The sequence below is a fragment of the Amphimedon queenslandica genome, unplaced genomic scaffold (assembly GCF_000090795.2).
Source record: "Amphimedon queenslandica unplaced genomic scaffold, v1.1 AMPQUscaffold_13192, whole genome shotgun sequence".
NCBI lineage: Eukaryota > Metazoa > Porifera > Demospongiae > Haplosclerida > Niphatidae > Amphimedon > Amphimedon queenslandica.
This window is the reverse complement of record NW_003546572.1, coordinates 95,622-114,920: the sequence shown is the minus strand read 5'-3', so window position 1 is coordinate 114,920 and position 19,299 is coordinate 95,622. Positions and strand designations below refer to the sequence as shown.

General features: G+C 38.0%; 8 protein-coding genes across 8 annotated transcripts; 3 read left to right on the top strand and 5 right to left on the bottom strand.

Annotated features, from left to right (window-relative positions):
* Positions 1 to 31: 31 nt before the first annotated feature.
* Positions 32 to 930, bottom strand: LOC109584607 (uncharacterized; the record flags this gene model as incomplete). The annotated part of the gene is made up of 4 exons (XM_020000415.1): positions 431 to 930; positions 311 to 376; positions 167 to 261; positions 32 to 121 (listed from the first exon to the last, which is right to left on the bottom strand). Coding segments are annotated over exons 1-4 (735 nt in total), but the record flags the coding sequence as incomplete, so codon positions are not given.
* A 41-nt stretch (positions 931 to 971) lies between these two features.
* LOC100633903 (glycolipid transfer protein-like) lies at positions 972 to 2,000 on the bottom strand. Its single transcript, XM_003388881.3, has 5 exons — positions 1,825 to 2,000; positions 1,716 to 1,774; positions 1,540 to 1,670; positions 1,214 to 1,346; positions 972 to 1,166 (listed from the first exon to the last, which is right to left on the bottom strand). Exons 1-5 carry the CDS (start codon positions 1,928 to 1,930, stop codon positions 987 to 989), a joined length of 609 nt encoding a protein of 202 aa, XP_003388929.1. The 5' UTR covers positions 1,931 to 2,000; the 3' UTR covers positions 972 to 986.
* A 33-nt stretch (positions 2,001 to 2,033) lies between these two features.
* Positions 2,034 to 4,507, top strand: LOC109584613 (uncharacterized). The gene is made up of 2 exons (XM_020000429.1): positions 2,034 to 2,166; positions 2,220 to 4,507. The coding sequence occupies exons 1-2, from the start codon at positions 2,046 to 2,048 to the stop codon at positions 4,436 to 4,438; spliced, it is 2,340 nt and encodes a 779-aa protein (XP_019855988.1). The 5' UTR covers positions 2,034 to 2,045; the 3' UTR covers positions 4,439 to 4,507.
* Positions 4,508 to 4,681: 174 nt separating this feature from the next.
* LOC100633775 (translation initiation factor eIF-2B subunit alpha-like) lies at positions 4,682 to 6,437 on the bottom strand. The gene is made up of 10 exons (XM_003388880.3): positions 6,353 to 6,437; positions 6,219 to 6,305; positions 6,027 to 6,166; positions 5,937 to 5,973; positions 5,805 to 5,884; positions 5,646 to 5,758; positions 5,439 to 5,507; positions 5,311 to 5,386; positions 5,133 to 5,258; positions 4,682 to 4,923 (listed from the first exon to the last, which is right to left on the bottom strand). The coding sequence occupies exons 1-10, from the start codon at positions 6,360 to 6,362 to the stop codon at positions 4,783 to 4,785; spliced, it is 879 nt and encodes a 292-aa protein (XP_003388928.1). The 5' UTR covers positions 6,363 to 6,437; the 3' UTR covers positions 4,682 to 4,782.
* LOC105313889 (NFATC2-interacting protein-like) lies at positions 6,391 to 9,030 on the top strand. The gene is made up of 6 exons (XM_011407673.2): positions 6,391 to 6,686; positions 6,741 to 6,833; positions 6,886 to 7,060; positions 8,205 to 8,349; positions 8,419 to 8,543; positions 8,668 to 9,030. The coding sequence occupies exons 1-6, from the start codon at positions 6,412 to 6,414 to the stop codon at positions 8,839 to 8,841; spliced, it is 987 nt and encodes a 328-aa protein (XP_011405975.1). The 5' UTR covers positions 6,391 to 6,411; the 3' UTR covers positions 8,842 to 9,030.
* A 378-nt stretch (positions 9,031 to 9,408) lies between these two features.
* On the bottom strand, positions 9,409 to 13,685 carry LOC100631498 (ataxin-2-like). Its single transcript, XM_011407671.2, has 19 exons — positions 13,574 to 13,685; positions 13,434 to 13,512; positions 13,295 to 13,369; positions 13,163 to 13,237; positions 12,412 to 12,459; positions 12,041 to 12,140; positions 11,748 to 11,836; positions 11,576 to 11,680; positions 11,466 to 11,509; positions 11,322 to 11,418; positions 10,909 to 10,949; positions 10,779 to 10,853; positions 10,378 to 10,720; positions 10,168 to 10,324; positions 10,069 to 10,124; positions 9,986 to 10,019; positions 9,661 to 9,858; positions 9,568 to 9,615; positions 9,409 to 9,524 (listed from the first exon to the last, which is right to left on the bottom strand). Exons 1-18 carry the CDS (start codon positions 13,612 to 13,614, stop codon positions 9,569 to 9,571), a joined length of 1,704 nt encoding a protein of 567 aa, XP_011405973.2. The 5' UTR covers positions 13,615 to 13,685; the 3' UTR covers positions 9,409 to 9,524; position 9,568.
* Positions 13,686 to 13,838: 153 nt separating this feature from the next.
* LOC100633647 (alpha-ketoglutarate-dependent dioxygenase alkB homolog 4-like) lies at positions 13,839 to 14,807 on the top strand. The gene is made up of 2 exons (XM_003388879.3): positions 13,839 to 14,222; positions 14,277 to 14,807. Exons 1-2 carry the CDS (start codon positions 13,857 to 13,859, stop codon positions 14,760 to 14,762), a joined length of 852 nt encoding a protein of 283 aa, XP_003388927.2. The 5' UTR covers positions 13,839 to 13,856; the 3' UTR covers positions 14,763 to 14,807.
* Positions 14,808 to 15,169: 362 nt separating this feature from the next.
* LOC100633522 (BRCA1-associated protein-like) lies at positions 15,170 to 19,224 on the bottom strand. Its single transcript, XM_020000420.1, has 18 exons — positions 19,041 to 19,224; positions 18,925 to 18,993; positions 18,768 to 18,885; positions 18,432 to 18,533; positions 18,008 to 18,086; positions 17,611 to 17,802; positions 17,488 to 17,561; positions 17,369 to 17,444; positions 17,253 to 17,320; positions 17,134 to 17,204; positions 16,968 to 17,038; positions 16,784 to 16,822; positions 16,636 to 16,725; positions 15,818 to 15,922; positions 15,717 to 15,767; positions 15,527 to 15,622; positions 15,389 to 15,481; positions 15,170 to 15,337 (listed from the first exon to the last, which is right to left on the bottom strand). Exons 1-18 carry the CDS (start codon positions 19,210 to 19,212, stop codon positions 15,251 to 15,253), a joined length of 1,653 nt encoding a protein of 550 aa, XP_019855979.1. The 5' UTR covers positions 19,213 to 19,224; the 3' UTR covers positions 15,170 to 15,250.
* Positions 19,225 to 19,299: the final 75 nt, after the last annotated feature.

Here is a 19,299-nt window from a genome sequence, read left to right as displayed (position 1 = left end):
ACACTATTGATTAGTCCTAACAATCACTGACCTTTTTCTCTTTTTGCTGCATTAAATGGGTCTTCTTATACTTTCCGAGTTCTCTCTGTGATTGACTTGATGTCAAGTATGCAGTTTGAGCCTACAACTAACTAGTAATAGAAAGTAATAAGATTTAGGCACAAACTTTTGTCTTCTCTTGTTGCAGCTCTAGCCTTGCTTCGGCTAAAGCTTTCTTGGTTGCAAGGAGCTCGCAAGATAATTCTGAGTGCTTCAAATCAGCTGTGGATACAAAAATCACATAATACTGTTACATGGATTTAGTGCTTACCTTCCTCTACAACAGTATCAAGTCTATCCTTTAGTTTGTGACAATGTCTTCTTGTGGCAATAAGTTCTTAAATAAATTAATTATAACTTTCGCCATGCCATAATGATCCTTTTTAATTACCTGCCTCAGTTGTTTGATAAAGTCTCCTTAAAGCTTTGGCTTCCTCTTTGTCTTTCGCAAGGTGAAGAGAGCTTCCATCTAAATTTGGTGCGACTGAAATAAGAGCTTGCACAACTTGCAACAAGAAATAAAGAACAACTTCTCCCCTACTTCCAGCAGGGGCTGTGGCCAGGACCGTACTCCTAAGTTGCTGTAATCCTACTAATGCATTTTCTATAGCTCCAGTTGTCTGCCCATTTGACTTTAGGCGAGAGCACAGTTGATTCAGTGATGCTGAAAGCAGCTCCAGGTCCCGGTGTAAAGGCTGCAAGATATTTACTGGCTTTTTACGGTGAATCTTTCTAGTGGAGGACTTCCTGCTGTGAAGATAAGACCCATAGCTAGTCCCCAAGTCGACAGACGGGGGAAAGGTGAATTGGACTCGAGAGTCTTCCAAAGAATCCCTGCTACTTGCCCCAGTCAGAAAATCAGCCTCCACGTCCATTGAGCCACGCCCTAAAACCAGCCCCACCCAATTCAACGCCCACGTCCAAATTAAAAATCAGTCGTAAAAAAATTAAACGGTGTCTTCAAAATTAAGTCCCTTAGCTGCATAGTATTTGTTAATTTCGTCTATAGTACATTTCAGTGCTTCATTTGAGTCCTTCATGTGTCCCAGTACCTCTTCGTCTGTTATTTCACTTTTCTTCAAACTCTTCATGAAGTCGCTGTAATACGGTACAGCTCTTACAGCAACCTAAAAGTAATGAAAACTTATCTCTCTCTCTCTCCTGAGCTCCTTACAGAAAAAACTCCACGGACAATCCACCCGTGATACTTCCTGAGTGAATTATCATAAGCAGCGTGAGCACACTTGACTAGATCTTGTTCTCCTTTCAGGACATTATCCAGGAAAATGAATATGAATTCTAAAGCCCTGCAACAATAGAAAATGAATGAGACTATCTTTATAAAGAAGATATCCACACCAACATAATGACTGATAAATAAGAATGTTTGACAGTTTGTTTGATGACAAATTAAAAAGGTGCAGTACTTTTAACAGCTGTACTTTTAATAGAATGATACAATGTTCACTAGTTGCTATGTCTCATTGAGTGATTGCATACCGTTTAAGCCACAAGAGTCCTCTTGTGCAAGAGTGAGTACCAGTGTGAGTTCCGTCAGTCATTTCAGCTTCAACAATGTTAAACAAGAGAATGTATTTCTCAGTATCGGTCATCATTTTGTCCCACAAACGCTTTTAAAGGACTTAAAGTGATTACAATAAAAACTGTACACTTACATCCACATTGCCAGCAATGTCTTTCTTCACTGGAGCAAACACTACTGGCCCCAATGTGTCTAGAAATATATTTATTATTACTATTATACTTTTTGTGCCATATTCTTGCCAAATATTGGTAGTATTTCACGGCAGGCTAAGAGGAATTGTTTTGTAGCAATGGATCCGTTAGAATCAGCCTGGAACTTCGAGTCTATAGCAGTAAATAGTGACATTTTGGCTCCTCTCTGAAATCTTTCTTTCTACCACAAAGACCACGCCTACAAGCTACGTGGGCGTTCAAAAAGGGTGTGGCTGAATAGTCCAGCTAGCTCCTCCCCTTCTTCCAAAATGCATATTCAATCTTCTTGTTCCTTTTTGTTGATTTTTCTCTTTACAGAAAAAAGTTTTTCTAATGAATCTCCTCCAGTTTGCTCAACAGAAAGTTGTCCCTCGTCCTCTCATTCACCAGGTAGCCTAGTCTGTTATCTATTTATTTATTTATTATTTTATTTTATTTACTAGGTGAAAACTCTCATTTATTTTTCTCTTCAGCACACTCTTTAGCATCAGTTAAACTCTGCCTCCTCCTCCAATGTTCCTGCAACAACGAAACAGAAATACCCTTCCATGTATTGCAAGACATTGTAACAGAGACAGACAGAAACTTTACGTTGAAAGTAGTTTTCTATGTTGACCAAGACAATGCAGCAGTCGATAATCAAATCAAAGATAGGTGTGGTCAATTGTGTGAGAATGCCACACCCAAAAAAACATCAAATCTTGAAAGTCTCTTATATACGACACTTGATTTGATACGATCAGAGAAAGAGTGGGTGGAGTTTTGGTCTACTAACGAGCTACACGTTATAAGTATATCACCTCGTTATGATAGTAACCCTCGGCACTTTTCAAAAGAAAGATACCATCCACTTATAACGTCAATTTTAGAAGAGGCGTCTATTAGGCAAACATCTTTACACTTTCTTGTAGAACCTAAAGGTCAAATGAAATACTTAGGCGACCCATTGCAATCAGTGACATACAAAGATCATACTCATTTCAATAAAGGTTTAACTCTAGCTAGTCTTATCTCTTCCGGACAAGGAGAAAGCATTCAAGCGCATTTTCTATCAGCTGGACTTTACTGTTCACTAGCTCGATACAATCCCAGAACATTGTCCACCATTATTAACTCCAGCCCATTCTTTTGGGGTACTCTACCATTTAATGTGCAATATCAAGATAAGTGTGAAGGTAATGAATGCTTTTCTCATTATTGCTCACCAATCCATGGCTGCATCAAGGAGAGTAGTAGTGAAAGAAACTCCGTTGAAATGAACAAAGTCTCTCTAGCTGAAGTTGAGTTTGTAACTAGTCATGCTGATATTATCAACCAATGGAGTAGCTCTACATCGTCTCTCAGTAAAACAGAGACACTCTCTATTCTAGAACCTTCTTCATCAGCACCTTTTCCATTAGACAGGGTTGTGACTGGTCGTCCAAAAAGAGTACAATGGACGTCATATGATGATCTAGTGGAGATCAATGAGCCAATTCTTATTGAGTCTAGTGATCTATCAAAATGGCCTGCTCTATCCAGGTGGAATATGTCCTATCTTTCTAAGAAGATTAAAGAGACGTCTTTTGTGAAATGTTCAGACGATTATTTGACCTTTGACCCTGACGCAAAGTCACCTTTAAAACTGAACCTCTCATTACCATATAAAGTAAAGAACATGAGCAGTGACCTTTTCTTTGATTGTGTGGGCGGGAACAGCTGCAACGATACTTTTAAAGGTCACTATTACTTTGGTCCTGTACCAGATAATTTAAAAAGTGACGTTACACCACAGAGTTTCTTATATCGATCTGAGGAGGACCTATCAGCTGCTAAACAGTATGTCTGGATCTCATCTCCTGGCATGATAACACACGGACATTTTGATCAGGACTATAACCTTTTCACACAGATACTTGGAACCAAAAGGTTCACGTTTTGGTCTCCGTCCCAACACGAGTCCCTTTACATGTTTCCAAGGATCCACCCGCTCTGGCACAAATCAAGGATTAATTTTAGGGACCCAGATGTAAAGAAATTTCCTGCTTTTTCTCGCACGCATGCCCTCCAGGTGACCGTAGGCCCAGGAGATTTATTGTTCATACCTCCTTACACGTGGCATTACGTTGAAACCCTCTCTCCCTCTGTCTCCCTCTCGACCTGGTCACATGACTATCACATGTACTATCACATGAATTCTGTGTATGGCCATGACCACAAGTTTGACCTTATTGCGAGTCCAAAAGGTCAAATGTACACACTAAGGCTTTACCTAGATATGTTGATACAGAGTCTGTATGGTTTTAACGAAACGACAACTTATTTCGCAAGACTTCTGGCGAATAGATTTTCCGGTTTGGAGGATCTGTTTCCGCCGGAAAAGGAAGACACGAGTATCTGCGAGGGTATCAAAGGTGAGATCCCACTCTCCTATCATACCCACGGGTTTGTCAAACTGGATGTACAAGTGATAGGAGAGCATTTTAAAGCTCTTCGTCCTGAGGTGATGGATATTCTATTTGGTAATTATGTCGAAGAGATAGCAAGTCAAGTTGTTGGAGTCGATAAAATTTTGGCTTTCTTTCGCTATTGCTTCCAAGGTCAGGCCTACACTGTGACCAGTCCGGACCAGGTGGAACACTCTTTGTGGGATTATCCTGATTTGAATGAAGGGAAGAACTAATGTCTATGCTTATTTTTATTATTGTTATTATTGCCATTTTCATTGAAGAAAATGTATTAAAAATGGAGAATTCTCTCCTTTCCAATTTTGGCGAAATTTGGCCCAAGACCATGTACTATAGTACAGGGACTTTTACCTGATTTTGGAGCAACTTTAAAAAAATTTATAAAGAATCCAAACTTGATTTGAATCAGTTCAAACTTTCTACACAACATAAGTACATGTACAATGTATCAGAAAATGTAATAAAAAATGGAGAATTCTCTCCAAGTTATTTTCAATACATTGAAGAATTGAAGTGCATCAAAAAAGTAGAATAATAAATAATATCTCCATAGATTGATTCACATATACAATTTTATAAGTTCGTCGCTGACAGCAGACGGTGTCAATACCCCCAGATCAGTGATCAGTAATGTTATGTAACAGGGAGGAGTGTAGTCAATAACTGGATGTGAAGTGATGGCTGAATCAACACTTGAATACTATTGAAGAGAAAATGAAGGATAAAGATTAGCACTCTTCATGTCGCTGAAATTTTAGCGAATTCCATGTTTTTTGCTCCACTGTAAAAATTTAAATTATAAAATTCTACATCTTGATTGCCAAGCAATGTAAAATGCAGAATCCACAAAATTTCCATTTTAATTTGTAATAATAATAATTATTATTATAATAATAAAAAATGAACTACCTTTTCTGTATTTGGTAGGTCGTCTTGATTTAGTGGAAACATTCGTACAAATTTGAAACTTTCCGCAACAACATAAAACGGTTTGTTCAGAGTTTTCGCCATCACAGCAATCTGATAAGTACCAATCTAAAAATACATACAAAACATAAAAGAATTGGTGACCCAGTTCTCTCGTTACTTTATTAATTATCCCGCCACTTTCGGCCACGCCTTCTGCTCCAACCATTACCAAATCAACCTTCTCCATTAAATACCTGTGGAAGTTATTATATAATAACAAGTAGGCGGAGCTTATTTCAAACTGACCCAGCTGCAGAGTCGAGGATTAGCTTCGAAGCGATTCCGGACTCCTTGAGAAACTTCTGCATCGTAATACTAAGAGAGAGAGAAGTAGGAACAGAAACTTAATTTTAAAAGTTGGCACAAGTCTCGCTAGTTATTTATAGTAACATCTATAGAAACGTAATTGCTAAATGCTAGATTTAGTACAAGTTGCTAAAAATAAAGGCTCACCCAGTATTGTCAATGTTAGAGGCTGTTATGAATATTTTAATTCTCTTTCCGTTGCTGACAGCTTCTTGCAATAATCTGAGGACAACACGAGAGCGAGAGTGAACTAAGATTGTCTGTAAAACACAAGTAAATAGGTGTGGTCATGGGTGTGGTCTTTACTGTGTTGTCTCTGATGAAAGGTGCTCCAATTTCGGCAATTTTGTCGCGTGACTTGAAAGCTTTTTGAAGAAAAAGATTTCCTGTAAAAAGAAAGTGTTTTTGTCACACTAAACAACTCGCTATCTTATATACCTCTTTTCAATAAAAGAGATCTACAGTCTTCAAATTTCTAATAAGCCAATACAAATTTTAACATCATTTCAATTATAAACTGCTCCTCACTAATTGTTCCAATGAGGCGAACGTGATAAAGCGAAGGAAGAGCTCACAGCCTGATGATACGGACACTTTTGATAGTTCCATTTCAATCAAATCTTTTGTAGCTGATTTTATTTCTTCAGTGAGTCTTATCATGGTACCAGCTATTATGTATTACAGCTTTAAAATAAAATTGTTTTTTTTTTAATTTTTCACCTTCACTATTCTTTATAACCTCCAACAACTTTTCAATGGCAACAATGGCATCAGAATGACCTTTGGGATCTTCTATTACTGAATTTTCTAAGTTTTAGAAAAAATAATAATGAAAAAAATTATCATCATCTTACCGGCAGCCATTTTATTTTGAAGGAAGTGACGTCATCGTTCCCATCCGGTATAAAAAAAGATGGCGGACGATGAGGATGATTTTTTTGGTTATTCTTCTCCAATTGCTATTGGAGCCTCAATGAGAGAAACTGAAGAAAGCATGACAGTACATGATGAGTTGTGCAAAGAGGTAGATCAGGTAGTCTATGAAGAAGGACCATCTCGGAGACGAAAGAGAAGAAATTATGATGTTGATTTAGATGATTTAGATGAGGACATTGAAATTTTATCCTCTACTATGAAGCAGACCAAGAAGAAGAAGCAAAAAAGCGATGATGATCAAATTGTTCTATCGTAAGGACAATTATTCAAAATACTTTTACAGCTGCATAATTTTGCATTATCTAGTGATGAAGAAGATGATGATGATGATGACAGCTTGTCTCCCTCAACAATATCTTATGATTATCCATCAGACTCTAACACCATTAAACTGCTGCAGTATGTAATGATTAACATCCTCTCATTCATTATAATTTTCCTGTATATATAGGGCAGCAGAATTTGCTTCTTATAATCTTAAAAACTCAGCTCCAGTGTTACCAGTAACTCCTAATACTAGTGCTAATACTTCAGTTATTGATACTAGTCTTGTATGTAGTCCAGAGCATAAACTAACGCTTAGGGTGAGGTGCAAGGGGATCCTCCATAAAGTAACGATTGATGAGGTATGCAGCATTTGTACTAATCAGTGCTTGTAAGGACATCAATATGCATCAGGAAATGTAATAAAAGTTTGAGATGATTTTGGAGCCATTTTTTGGAGAGACCATGGGCTATAGCCTTGGGTATTTTTCAGAATTTTGACGTTTTCTTAAAATGGCCGTAACTTGAAAAATTGAAGTCGGAATGAGCTCAAACTTTCTACACAGCATAAGGACATCAATATGTATCAGAAAATATAATAAAAATTTGGGGTCATTTCAGAGCCATTTTTTGGAAAAAACCATGGGCTATAGTACAGGGTATTTTTCAGAATTTTAGCGTTTTCTTAAAATGGCCGTAACTTGAAAAATTAAAGTAGGAATCACTTCAAACTTTCTACACAGCATAAGGAGATCAATATGTATCAGAAAATGTAATAAAAATTGAGGGTCATTTCAGAGCCATTTTTTGGAAAAAACCATGGGCTATAGTACAGGGTATTTTTCAGATTTTTTTCATTTTCTTAAAATGGCCGTAACTTGAAAAATTGAAGTCGGAATCAGCTCAAACTTGCTACACAGCATAAGGAGATCAATATGTATCAGAAAATGTAATAAAAATTTGGGGTCATTTCGGAGCCATTTTTTGGAAAAAACCATGGGCTATAGTACAGGGTATTTTTCAGATTTTTTTCATTTTCTTAAAATGGCCGTAACTTGAAAAATTGAAGTCGGAATCAGCTCAAACTTGCTACACAGCATAAGGAGATCAATATGTATCAGAAAATGTAATAAAAATTTGGGGTCATTTCGGAGCCATTTTTTGGAAAAAACCATGGGCTATAGTACAGGGTATTTTTCAGATTTTTTTCATTTTCTTAAAATGGCCGTAACTTGAAAAATTGAAGTCGGAATCAGCTCAAACTTGCTACACAGCATAAGGAGATCAATATGTATCAGAAAATGTAATAAAAATTTGGGGTCATTTCGGAGCCATTTTTTGGAAAAAATCAGGGACTATAGTACATGTTTTTTTCCAAAAATTTGCTACTTTTTCAAATGGCCATGACTCAAAAATTTTTCTTGGAATCAGCTCACACCTGCTAGTACATTGATGTATGTCACTCAATTTCCTTTTTCTTCCTTTCTCTCTCTCTCTCTCTCTCAGTCTGATCAACTATCTTGTCTCATCAGTCAATTAGCTGACACTTTGAATAAATCTCCAGATCAAATTCTATTGCAATACAAATCAAATGACATTGACACCACTTTATCACCAAAGGAGCTAAAACTTTCATCTGTGGATATCTTAGGTAAGAAGTAGCAACAGTAAAAGAGTTGAGTATAATTATATTGTGAATTTTCTGTCTTTTTAAAATTAGATGCTTTTGTTCTCGATAAATCAGCTCCTACGACAAACCAAAAGGACCCCAAAAGCAAAGACTCTTCTTTCAAAATTAAAATCCAGTCGTCACAAAAAACCTTCATGACGTATAGCGTAGATAAGGTTTGTAAACCCAATAATTAAATGATTAATAATTGATAATCAAAATGGCCAAATTGTAGTACTGCAAATTATACCTTTAGTTGTACTAAATAGCTAACGTTTCATCTTGTATTTTCATTTAAAGGATAAACCGCTGGAGCCAATTCTATGCAAGTTTGCAGCAGACTTGGGTTACGCCCGAAAGGATCTCAGCTTTTGGTTTGACGGAGAGAAGATTCATAAAAACCAATCACCGGAGGATCTCGACATGGAAAATAACGATGTAATAGATGCCAACATCATCAAAAAGAAAAAATGAAACAACATTACACTTTATATAATAACTATTCTCATATTTTTACATGCATAATTCTATTTGGCATCGACATGTATAAAATACATTTTCGTTATCGACAATTGACAGCATGTAACGAACAAGTAATTAATGAACACGGCACTTTTGTTTAATGAACATTACAAAATCTCAAATAAATTTCTTATGTCTAAAGGGGTTTGTTCAGAAGGGGCAGATGAAACTGCTTGGGAAATTTTTGAATCAAATAAGGTAGCATTAACAGTTCAGAGACTAAAGGCTCTTACTGTATATTCACAACTAACTAACAAGACATTCTAGTAGGTAACTATAGTGATCCAGGTCTCAGTCAGCAGCTACAATTTAAGCATAGCCTCTCTATAAACAGACACTTTGAGAGGAGGTCTGCCTGCTATAAAGAGGCATCATTTGTGTATGGCGGAGGTTCTCTAGCATGTTACTGATGCACGTGTATATTGATGTAGTGTTAATATTAATAATATTATAATACAGAGAGAGAGAGAGAGAAAGAGAGAGAGAAAGGAAGAAATGGAGATCAATTATCACATAATATAATATATAGAGACTGCACAAATTATGCGGAAAAAGTCCACCACGCCCACCACAAAAGAGGCGGAGTCAACAATTAGGAGTTGCTGTTGATTGTGCATATAAAGAATCGCCTACAACTGAAAGAAGAGATATATCAGCAGCAAAAAGATAAGAACTGACTTCACTTTCCCCCTCCACCCCCCTGGGGTTGTGGATACGACAAAGGAACTGAAAATATCAAGATTAAAAAAAATTAAATATTCAAATGCTTACTGGGTCCAGCTGGTATATAGGGTGGTCCATACGGAACCGGTACATATACTAAATTCCCCTGGGGGGCTGCGGCAGCCATTCCTAACCCGTGGGGTCCAGCAGGATGCCCCAATATAGCTCCGGCTTGATTGAACGTAGCGTGATTAGGAGTACCAGGGAGGGATGTGGGTATGGAATAGAACTGGTTGCCTTGGTGACCTACATGTACATGTACATACATGAAAAGAGTAATAGCTCCAAATTTCGAGTCAAAAATGGTTGTTAATTTCTTTGGAATGTATGCTTCATTTGAAGCTACAGTCACGTACAATACTAAATGACGTACCTATTATTTGGGAGCCATGCATTGGCCGTATCATCTACAAAAAATAAAAATAAGTGTGGGCATGATAACTGGGTGTGGCTTACACTAACAAGCCCGGTTGGTGAAGTGAGAGGGCCAGCTGCAGGTTGTCCCTGCATTACTAAAAACACAATTAAATAAAATTCATTCATTTATTGACGTACATCTAATAGTGGGTGTGGCATTAGTCATATAAGCCGCACCTCCATACAGTGCAGTTTGATCTTGTGGTGTGAAGACATTTGAGCGTTGCTGCTGCTGCTGTCTCTGGCCGGCACCTTTCGACTGACGAGAGAAACGATTTGTAGGAGGGGCAGACGACTAAACAAGGATTTAATTTATTTTTAACTTGTCATTTTCTATCTCTCCCTTACCGGCGGAGTGAAAGGTTTAAATTCTTGCGCATCAGGGTTTAACTTAAAAGGCCGAGGGGCGGCCGGTTTGAGTTCTTTCACTGATGAATCGATATCACTGCTTTGGGCTGTCACATCACTTGATGAAGGGACGGTGGAAGGTGAAGAAGAAGGAGAAAGTCCCTCTCCTTCTTCTAAACATTCCTTGCCTTGTCCCTTTTCATTCTCATCCTGGATATCTTTCTCTTTGTCTTTTGCTTTCTCCTCCTCCTCCTCCTCCACATTATTGACCTTCTCACCATCTCCTTCCTTTCCATTAGTTTGCAGCTGCTGATGCGTATTGACGGACAAAACTTCGTTTGACCCTTCAGAAAAAGCAATAAAAATACAAAAATAATAATAAAGAAACTGATCATAGCTACTTTAGTGATTGGCTCTCTTCTTCCTCATCCTCAAGAGTCTTTTGTGGTATTTCTTCACGGACAACGGCACTGTATCTGTAGCAACCACAGTAATGTTAATGGCTGTAGTTCTGGTAATTTTTTGGCTTACAAGTCTTCCTCGCTCCTCTCTTCACCTTTGCTGCATTCATTCTAGTGAGAGGAGGAAGGGAGAGAGAGAGAGAGAGACAGAGACAGAGACAGAGACAGACAGACAGAGACAGAGAGAGAGAGAGAGAGAGAGGAGAGAGAGAGAGAGAGGAGAGAGAGAGAGACAGAGAGAGACAGAGAGGAGAGAGACAGAGACAGAGGGAGAGAGAAACAGACAGACAGAGAGGAGAGAGAGAGAGAGAGAGAGGGAGAGACAGACAGACAGACAGACAGAGAGGGAGAGAGAGAGAGAGAGAGAGAGAGAGAGAGAGAGAGAGAGAGAGAGAGAGAGAGAGAGAGAGAGAGAGAGAGAGAGAGAGAGAGAGAGAGAGGAGAGAGAGAGAGAGATCAAATAGTTGCTCAATAATATCTCACCTCTATCACATCATGAGAAGATGACTCGATCTCTCTAGCTTTCAGATTCGCCTTTTCAATTCTTGACTGATCAGACTCCGTTAAAACAAGAGGTGTACTGAAGAGATTTATGAAAGGACAACACCATTTTTGTAAGTCACTTACGTATAATCAGGCATATCAGGATTGAAAGTAGAGCCAACATTGAACTAAATAATAGAAATTTTGAATAAGCTGTTTCATTCAAAAATAAGCCCTTTCCTTCTCTATTTTACCTTTTCTTCGTTAGTGACAAACATTTCTTCGACCGTCCAACCTTTACTTCTAGTGTCCTCTTCATCAAGATCTTTCAATGGAGATGTGTCATCAAATTGGAACCGCTAGGAGGGAGAGGGAGGGAGGAAGAGAGAGATAGAATAATAGGTAGAGTTAATGTTGTCTTGTTACTTCTAATTCTTTTCTCTCTCCATGTCCATTCAAATGAGCTCCAGCTGGTCCTGTCTCAGTGGATATATCTGTATCAATCTTAAAAATATCTGAAAAAAAAAACAATAAATTATAGTAATAAATAATAATAATAATAATAATAATCACACTACAGACACATCACACATGATCAGTGTTACTATAAAAAGAACCTAGTGTTACTATAAATAGAACCTAGTGTATAGTATTACTATAAATAGAACCCAGTGTTACTATAAATAGCTTACATAGTAAGTAGTGCTAGTATACTCTACCTTTCTGAGAAGTGTTGGATGAATCCTCTGTAGCTGTTACTCTAGCAACCTCACTCCATTTTACGACTAGAGTCTGTGTGATGGAGCTCTTTGATATCAACTTAAAACATAAATAAATAAATAAACAAATAAATAAATAAATAAATAAATTAGTAAAATCAGCAGAAACAATAAAGCAACAAAATATACAATGAAAATGATCAGTGTGGTTACAATAATTCACCATTGAAATAATAGTGAACTACATATACCTGTACATATATCTGTACATGTACATATACATGTACACATGTACACACAAATACCATTTGGTATGTGTAGACATGTGAACTTGTTGCGCTGTACATGTACTCATGTATTGGAGTCATTACCTGACCAGGTGGAGGTTTTATGCTGGCTAGTTCTATAGCAAAATCCATCTAATGAGAAAATAATGGAGAAGAGAGAAGTTTAACAATATGGGTGAATATAAGTAATACAAACACTATAAGCAGTGTAGCCTTTAATGAGGACATTTTGTAATGTCCCAATTGGTACAAGCCTATACAAAAGTACCTCTGAAATGAGAACACCTCTGTATCAAGGACAGGTAGTGTGGGCCCAATGGTGTCCTTAATAAAGAGGCTACACTGTACATGTATTAAGGACAGGTAGTGTGGGCCCAATGGTGTCCTTAATAAAGAGGCTACACTGTACATGTATTAAGGACAGGTAGTGTGGGCCCAATGGTGTCCTTAATAAAGAGGCTACACTGTACATGCATTAAGGACAGGTAGTGTGGGCCCAATGGTGTCCTTAATAAAGAGGCTACACTGTACATGCATTAAGGACAGGTAGTGTGGGCCCAATGGTGTCCTTAATAAAGAGGCTACACTGTACATGCATTAAGGACAGGTAGTGTGGGCCCAATGGTGTCCTTAATAAAGAGGCTACACTGTACATGTATTAAGGACAGGTAGTGTGGGCCCAATGGTATCCTTCATAAAGAGGCTACACTGTACATGTATTAAGGACAGGTAGTGTGGGCCCAATGGTGTCCTTAATAAAGAGGCTACACTGTACATGTATTAAGGACAGGTAGTGTGGGCCCAATGGTGTCCTTCATAAAGAGGTATGTATTACCTGTGGAGAGATAGTCCTCAATATTCCAATGTATATCAGACCATCTTTCAATAGCTCAACTTCAATCTCACATCCCTAAATACACGCCCACACATTAATTAACACTCACAACTCGTTAAAAAGCTAACTCACTATCAGCGATGTCATAATTTGTATCATACGTCTATTCCGATATATTCCCTCAAAATGCTGAGAATACTGAGGAGCCTTTAAGAAAAAAGGTAAAAAAAAACATTACAATGAATCCATTCATGTATTTACTATTCCTTACTGAGTTGAAACGTGAAGTGATGGCTCTGCCTGTATTGGGACTGCCCCTATCGCCTCCACCAACTCCACTGGCATTAGCTCTGCACAGGGAAAAGAAGATAAAATGTAATCAAAGGAAAATTTGTAAATGTGCTGTTTTACTTGGTATATGGGACCGTCTTCTTCTTAGCCCTGGTAGCCATTGGGGAGAAGAAGGTCTGAGGAGGAGGATGAAGAGAAGGAGAGAAGACTCTAACCCTAAACCCTCTGACTCTGAGAGGAGGAGGGGGAGAGGAGGAGAGCTGAGTCAAGGAAAGGTCACGTGGACAATTTGCTTTGCGTGTGGTCACCACGCCCACAGTGTAAAATGGCGTCAAGTGAAGAGGCTTGCACTCAAAGCTTCGTTAAATGTCTTGACTTGTGAGGTAACCTCAATATTTGTAGAATGAGCTGTGCTTGCAAAGGAGTGAGGACCTGTCTATTTTGTGAAGGAAAAGGTGCTCGACCCATTTTGAAACAGCCACAAAATGAAATACAATATTACATTTGCTACAAGTGTGGAAAAATCTGTAAAATGAATGTGGGAGAGCCAAGTCCGTTAGCAGTAGAACCTTTCTGTCAAACAGCTTGCGATGACACTCAATCATTAATTGTATGTGATGATTTGGTTGCTGGTGATAATGCATGTACATTCAAGTTTGATGGTGTAAAAATTATAAGAAATTTTGTATCATTCGAAGAAGAGAAAGAGCTTGTTAGTTTCATAGACTCCTCCCAGTGGGTGGAGTCACAATCAGGACGCTACAAACAAGTGAGACAAATCAGTTACCATATACTTTCTATTTATTCTAACTATTATTATTAGGATTACGGCCCAAAGGTTAATTTCAAAAAACGAAAATTAAAAACTGACACTTTTTATGGTCTGCCGAAATACACCCACACACTCTTAGAAAGACTGGAAAGTCTCTCAGTGACGCCATCTTTTAAACCAGTCGAACTATGCAACCTTGACTACCACCCTACCCGTGGTTCGGCCATCGACCCTCATTTCGACGACAACTGGTTATGGGGCGACCGATTGATTACCATTAACCTCCTCTCATCCACTTTATTGTCATTTAATCATCCAGTAGACCCGCTTGTTGTCCATGTACCTCACCCACGTCTCTCCATTGTGATCATTGAGGGCTCTGCCCGGTACAACTGGTTACATGGAATACGGAGGGAAAATGTGACAGGAAGACGGGTTGCCATGACTTTTAGAGAACTAAGCCGAGAGTTTTCTTCAGGTGGAAGCGAAGAGAAACTAGGAGAGACACTTTTATCAATTGCATCAAATTTTATATGAAATGTTTATTTGAGAAATCATCAGTTAATTACGACCGCTAGAGTATTTAATTATTTGATGTGTGCAAAACAATTGATTAAGATTATAACAACACGATTAGTAATGTATTAAAGAGAGACACAGCCTTCATCAATCACCCACCATAAGATAATATACTACTAAAATGATAATACTCTTAAGATTGTTTCAGAATGTCGTATTCTATATGTATAGGACTTATGGTGTCCTGGTAGCATTGAACCAGCAAATGACTGAACATTAGTAGTAGAAGCAATAATAATAATAATAATAATAATGAGAGAATGTGTACGTATAAGCGAGGAGGACTAGACTAATACCAAAAAAGGTAATGAGTGTAGAGTGAAGCTGCAGGGCAAGGCTGTGTATAGCTGGTGTTATGACTATAATTATAATTATCCAATTAAAAGAATAATAAATCAGAACAAGCACTAAAATGACGAACACAAACAAGATTAAGATAAAGAACATTAATGTTTTCCTCTTCTCCCCCTCCCTCCTCCTCCTCTCTTCCCTGGGGGTGTATGAGTCACGACCATGTGGCCCTCGCGAAATTCCTATTGTTTAATAACCATTAATAATTATTAGTAGTTATTAATGGCTAGTACCTGCTGCTTCTCTGGAGAAGATTGAGAGATTTTTTGTTGAACGTCCAAAGCAAACATTAAATCTTTTACTTGCTCTCTTAAGTCCTCAATATCCTAAAAGAACATAATTATACTGATCAACCCTCTCCCTCTATATACTTTGTCTTTTTTCCTTAGTTTTGCTTCAGTTTCTTCTTCTAGTAATGCAAAACGCTCGCAAAAAACCTTCTGGTTATCGGACATGCACTTATTCAACTGAAATAAAACAAACAAAATGTCACTTAGCAACCTGGCATGCATGTACAAGTACAATATGGACACATGTGCATGTTATACAAATTTAACTGACCTCTTTCTCTTCTCCTAGTTCATTCAATACTTTGGTTAACCTCCCGTGCAGCTGTGTCACAAAATGAAATAAAATGGCTACCACTTGTCATCGTACAGTACCTGCTGGTACTTCTTCTCTCTTTCCTTTCTCTCCTCTTCCATTTTCTCTTCAAGTCTCTCCTTCTCGATCACGGTCGACCTACACCTTCCCTCCAGTTGGGATATCTGTAACCATAACCATAGCAACTGTAACCATAGTAACTGTAACCATATAGCAACAGCAATGCCGTACAAAAATGTGTGGCATCAGATTACCAAAGAATCATCATTATAAAAGTTGATGAGTATAATAATAATAATAATAATTAATAATAAAAATAAAATGATAATTTAGAATGTGCTGTCAAGGAAAACAAGAGGTTCATTCTTAAACCTCCAGCACAACATTTACAGCTGGAGAGTTACTGTATGCCTGGCCTTACAGCAAGTGACATATCTAGCGGTCTCACTCACTAAGATTACAGGCAGTTATACATCAGATAACAAAATAGCCATTAATCATCACTTGCCACAAAATATAATAGCACATGTACTAGAACTGAGGGTTTCCCACAGGATTTTGATAATAGTGCCCAGGTTCTTGTCAGTGGATTTTTAAGTGGCTCAAAATGAGGCCAAAGTCCCTGTACTATAGTACAGGGATTTTAGCCAAATTTCACTAAAATTGAAAACAGAGAATTCTCCATTTTTATTATTCTATCTCATACATATACATGTTCTTATTTTGTGTAGAAAGTTTGAACTGATCCCGATCAAAATTAGATTTTTTACAAATTTTTAAAGTTACTAAACATGCATCACTTGGCATGCTTTGTGGGAAACCTACAGGCTGTTGCCATCTACCAATCATCCATCTTCTCTCTTTTCCTCTCCATTACTTGCTCTCTTGCTTCTTCCTCAACTCGGGTCAGTTTCTCTTCAAAATAAAGTCTCTGTGACTCCAACTGACTAGTCAGTAAGTACGTGTACTTGAGGTAAGGAAAGAGAGAGGTATCAGTATCAGTACATGTACAGTGTATCCATTACTTCTAACTGTAATGAATCAATCTTCTCATCTTCACCCAACTAAAGAATAAATAAAGAAAATATAAATAAATAAATAGATATTAAATAAATAAAATGAACACCATTCATTATTATACGAAAGTCTAAAAATTACAAATCATCATAGTGTTAGTTACAATGCTAGTTTATACAATAGTATTCTTACTTCTTCCTGTCCAGGTATTTCAACCATTTTGCCATCGCCTTTATTCTGTACCAGCCTGTGAACATAATTATCTATAAACAACATTAACAACAACAATAACAACAACAATAAACAACAACAACAATAACAACAACAATAAACAACAACAATAAACAACAACACTCACCTCCAATGTAATCCCAGACTCTTTGGGTCCCAAGTTGCATCGAGAATGTGTGCTGAGTTGATGTGAAGTGTCTACCTTAATCACATGACAAATAAACCACACCCGTTATTCACACCTACTCTTGGGCGTGTCCTCCGTGATATCGGCCACACCCAACATGACCACACACAAGGCAAATCCAGAGATTCTAATTAATGAGATACGAAAAAATTAAACAAAAAAAATTAACGAGAACCTCATTTGAATCACATTTGCTACACGTGTTTTCGCTAGATGGCTCTGGAATTTGAGTATACCGACAGACGGGGCACCTACATGTACATGTACATGTCATGTGATAGTCATGTGACTTACGTCGAGTCCTCCCATCTTGTTATACAGTCGGTGTGAAAGGAATGATTGCAGAGTATCGTTAATACAGACTCATCCTTAAATACAGATATAATACTACACTTATCTCTTCTCTCTATCTCTCACAAGTTTTTCAAGACACACAGGACAGCTAGGTAGCTCAGTTAGTCCTTCAGAAGGTGCTGCTGGTGACGTTAATGAATCTCTTGATGATCTGATGACTTCGATTTGACTGGCATAGACCAGCTGGCAGATCCTCTTTTCCATTGAGCTGTACCTTTTCATGTTATAATGGAGATAAAACTCTTCAGCTTGTAACTAGGGGAGAGAGAGAGGGAGGGAGAGAGAGAGGGAGGGAGAGAGAGAGGGAGGGAGAGAGAGAGGGAGGGAGAGAGAGAGGGAGGGAGAGAGAGAGGGAGGGAGAGAGAGAGGGAGGGAGAGAGAGAGGGAGGGAGAGAGAGAGGGAGAGAGGGAGAGAGAGAGGGAGGGGGTAGAGTATGACAAAGATTATTATAATTCCAACCTTATTCTTAAAGGTTAGTAGCACCATGTACTGATTAGGAGTAGAATCCCGTACCACTTGTAATGCCAACAAAGATGAACTACAAAAACAACAACAACAACCAGTTATATACTGTATGTACATGTATATGTACATGTATGTGCATATATAAACTTTACTGTATACTGTGGAAGACAAAAGGTACCATTTGCCAAAGGACAAATGGTACCTTTTGTCAAGTACAATGAATATGTACACTGGATAGTCCCAAATATCAATATACAATGTTTATGTACATGTACATATCGAAATGCATGGAAAACATTATTAGAATGTATGTACATGTACATGTACAAGACAGTACAATGTACATGCATATCTGTACATGTAATAGGGAACTCTTGATATCTGTACATGCAGTTGATTACACGTATTTAATAATTACAGTGATGCTGATATAAATGTTAAGAAATCGTTTAATGAGATGTGAGCCGGAACTCCTAACACACACAACACTTCACTGGTACACTCTTCAACTGGCCTTGACCTGAGAGGGGGACGGGGGGAAAGAGAGAGAGAGAGAGAGAGAGAGAGAGAGAGAGATGTTTAACACATTACATTTCATTAATGGCTTCACATAAAAGGCTATGGTAACAAATATTAGCTATTATCACCAAAACATCAAAATCTAATAATAACTAATAAATGAAAGACACTCCATTAGCAGCTGATGCTAAAAGAGTTGCCCAGCATCAGCTGCTATTATTATTATTATTATTACCTGTCACGAAAAAGATGTATAATTCCTTTTATTACTTCAACTGAGGGTATTCCGGAGAAGAAAGGAATGTTATCGGGCAATTCCTTTAAAGGTACGTCATCAGACGTGATCGATGAACCTACTGGGCATTAATTAGGATAAAAATTATTTCCAGTACTTTGTGATGCATATCTCTCAAGACGCAATTCCTGTACCCGCCTCCGTCCCAAACTTGCTTGACTGGTATCTGAGGAAAAAAAGAAATAGTGCATCACGTGATGTCCACCCACTCACTAGTTTCTGTGCTGCTCAAACCGGAAGGATTAAAGTTTAGACTTTGAGACCAGTTAGATATGGACTGCTCTGTGTTATTCTTTTCGTCTACTGCTATACGTATAACTACAGAATCTCCTCCTTTCCCTCTGCGAGAAGGGCCATCGCATGCTTCCTTGCTTTTGTCCGCCATGACAGTTTATAAAGGGTTAAAAAAAAAACAAGAACATTGGCTAATTGCGTGGGTGTTGCTCGTCGACAAGCCACGCCTCTAATTGTC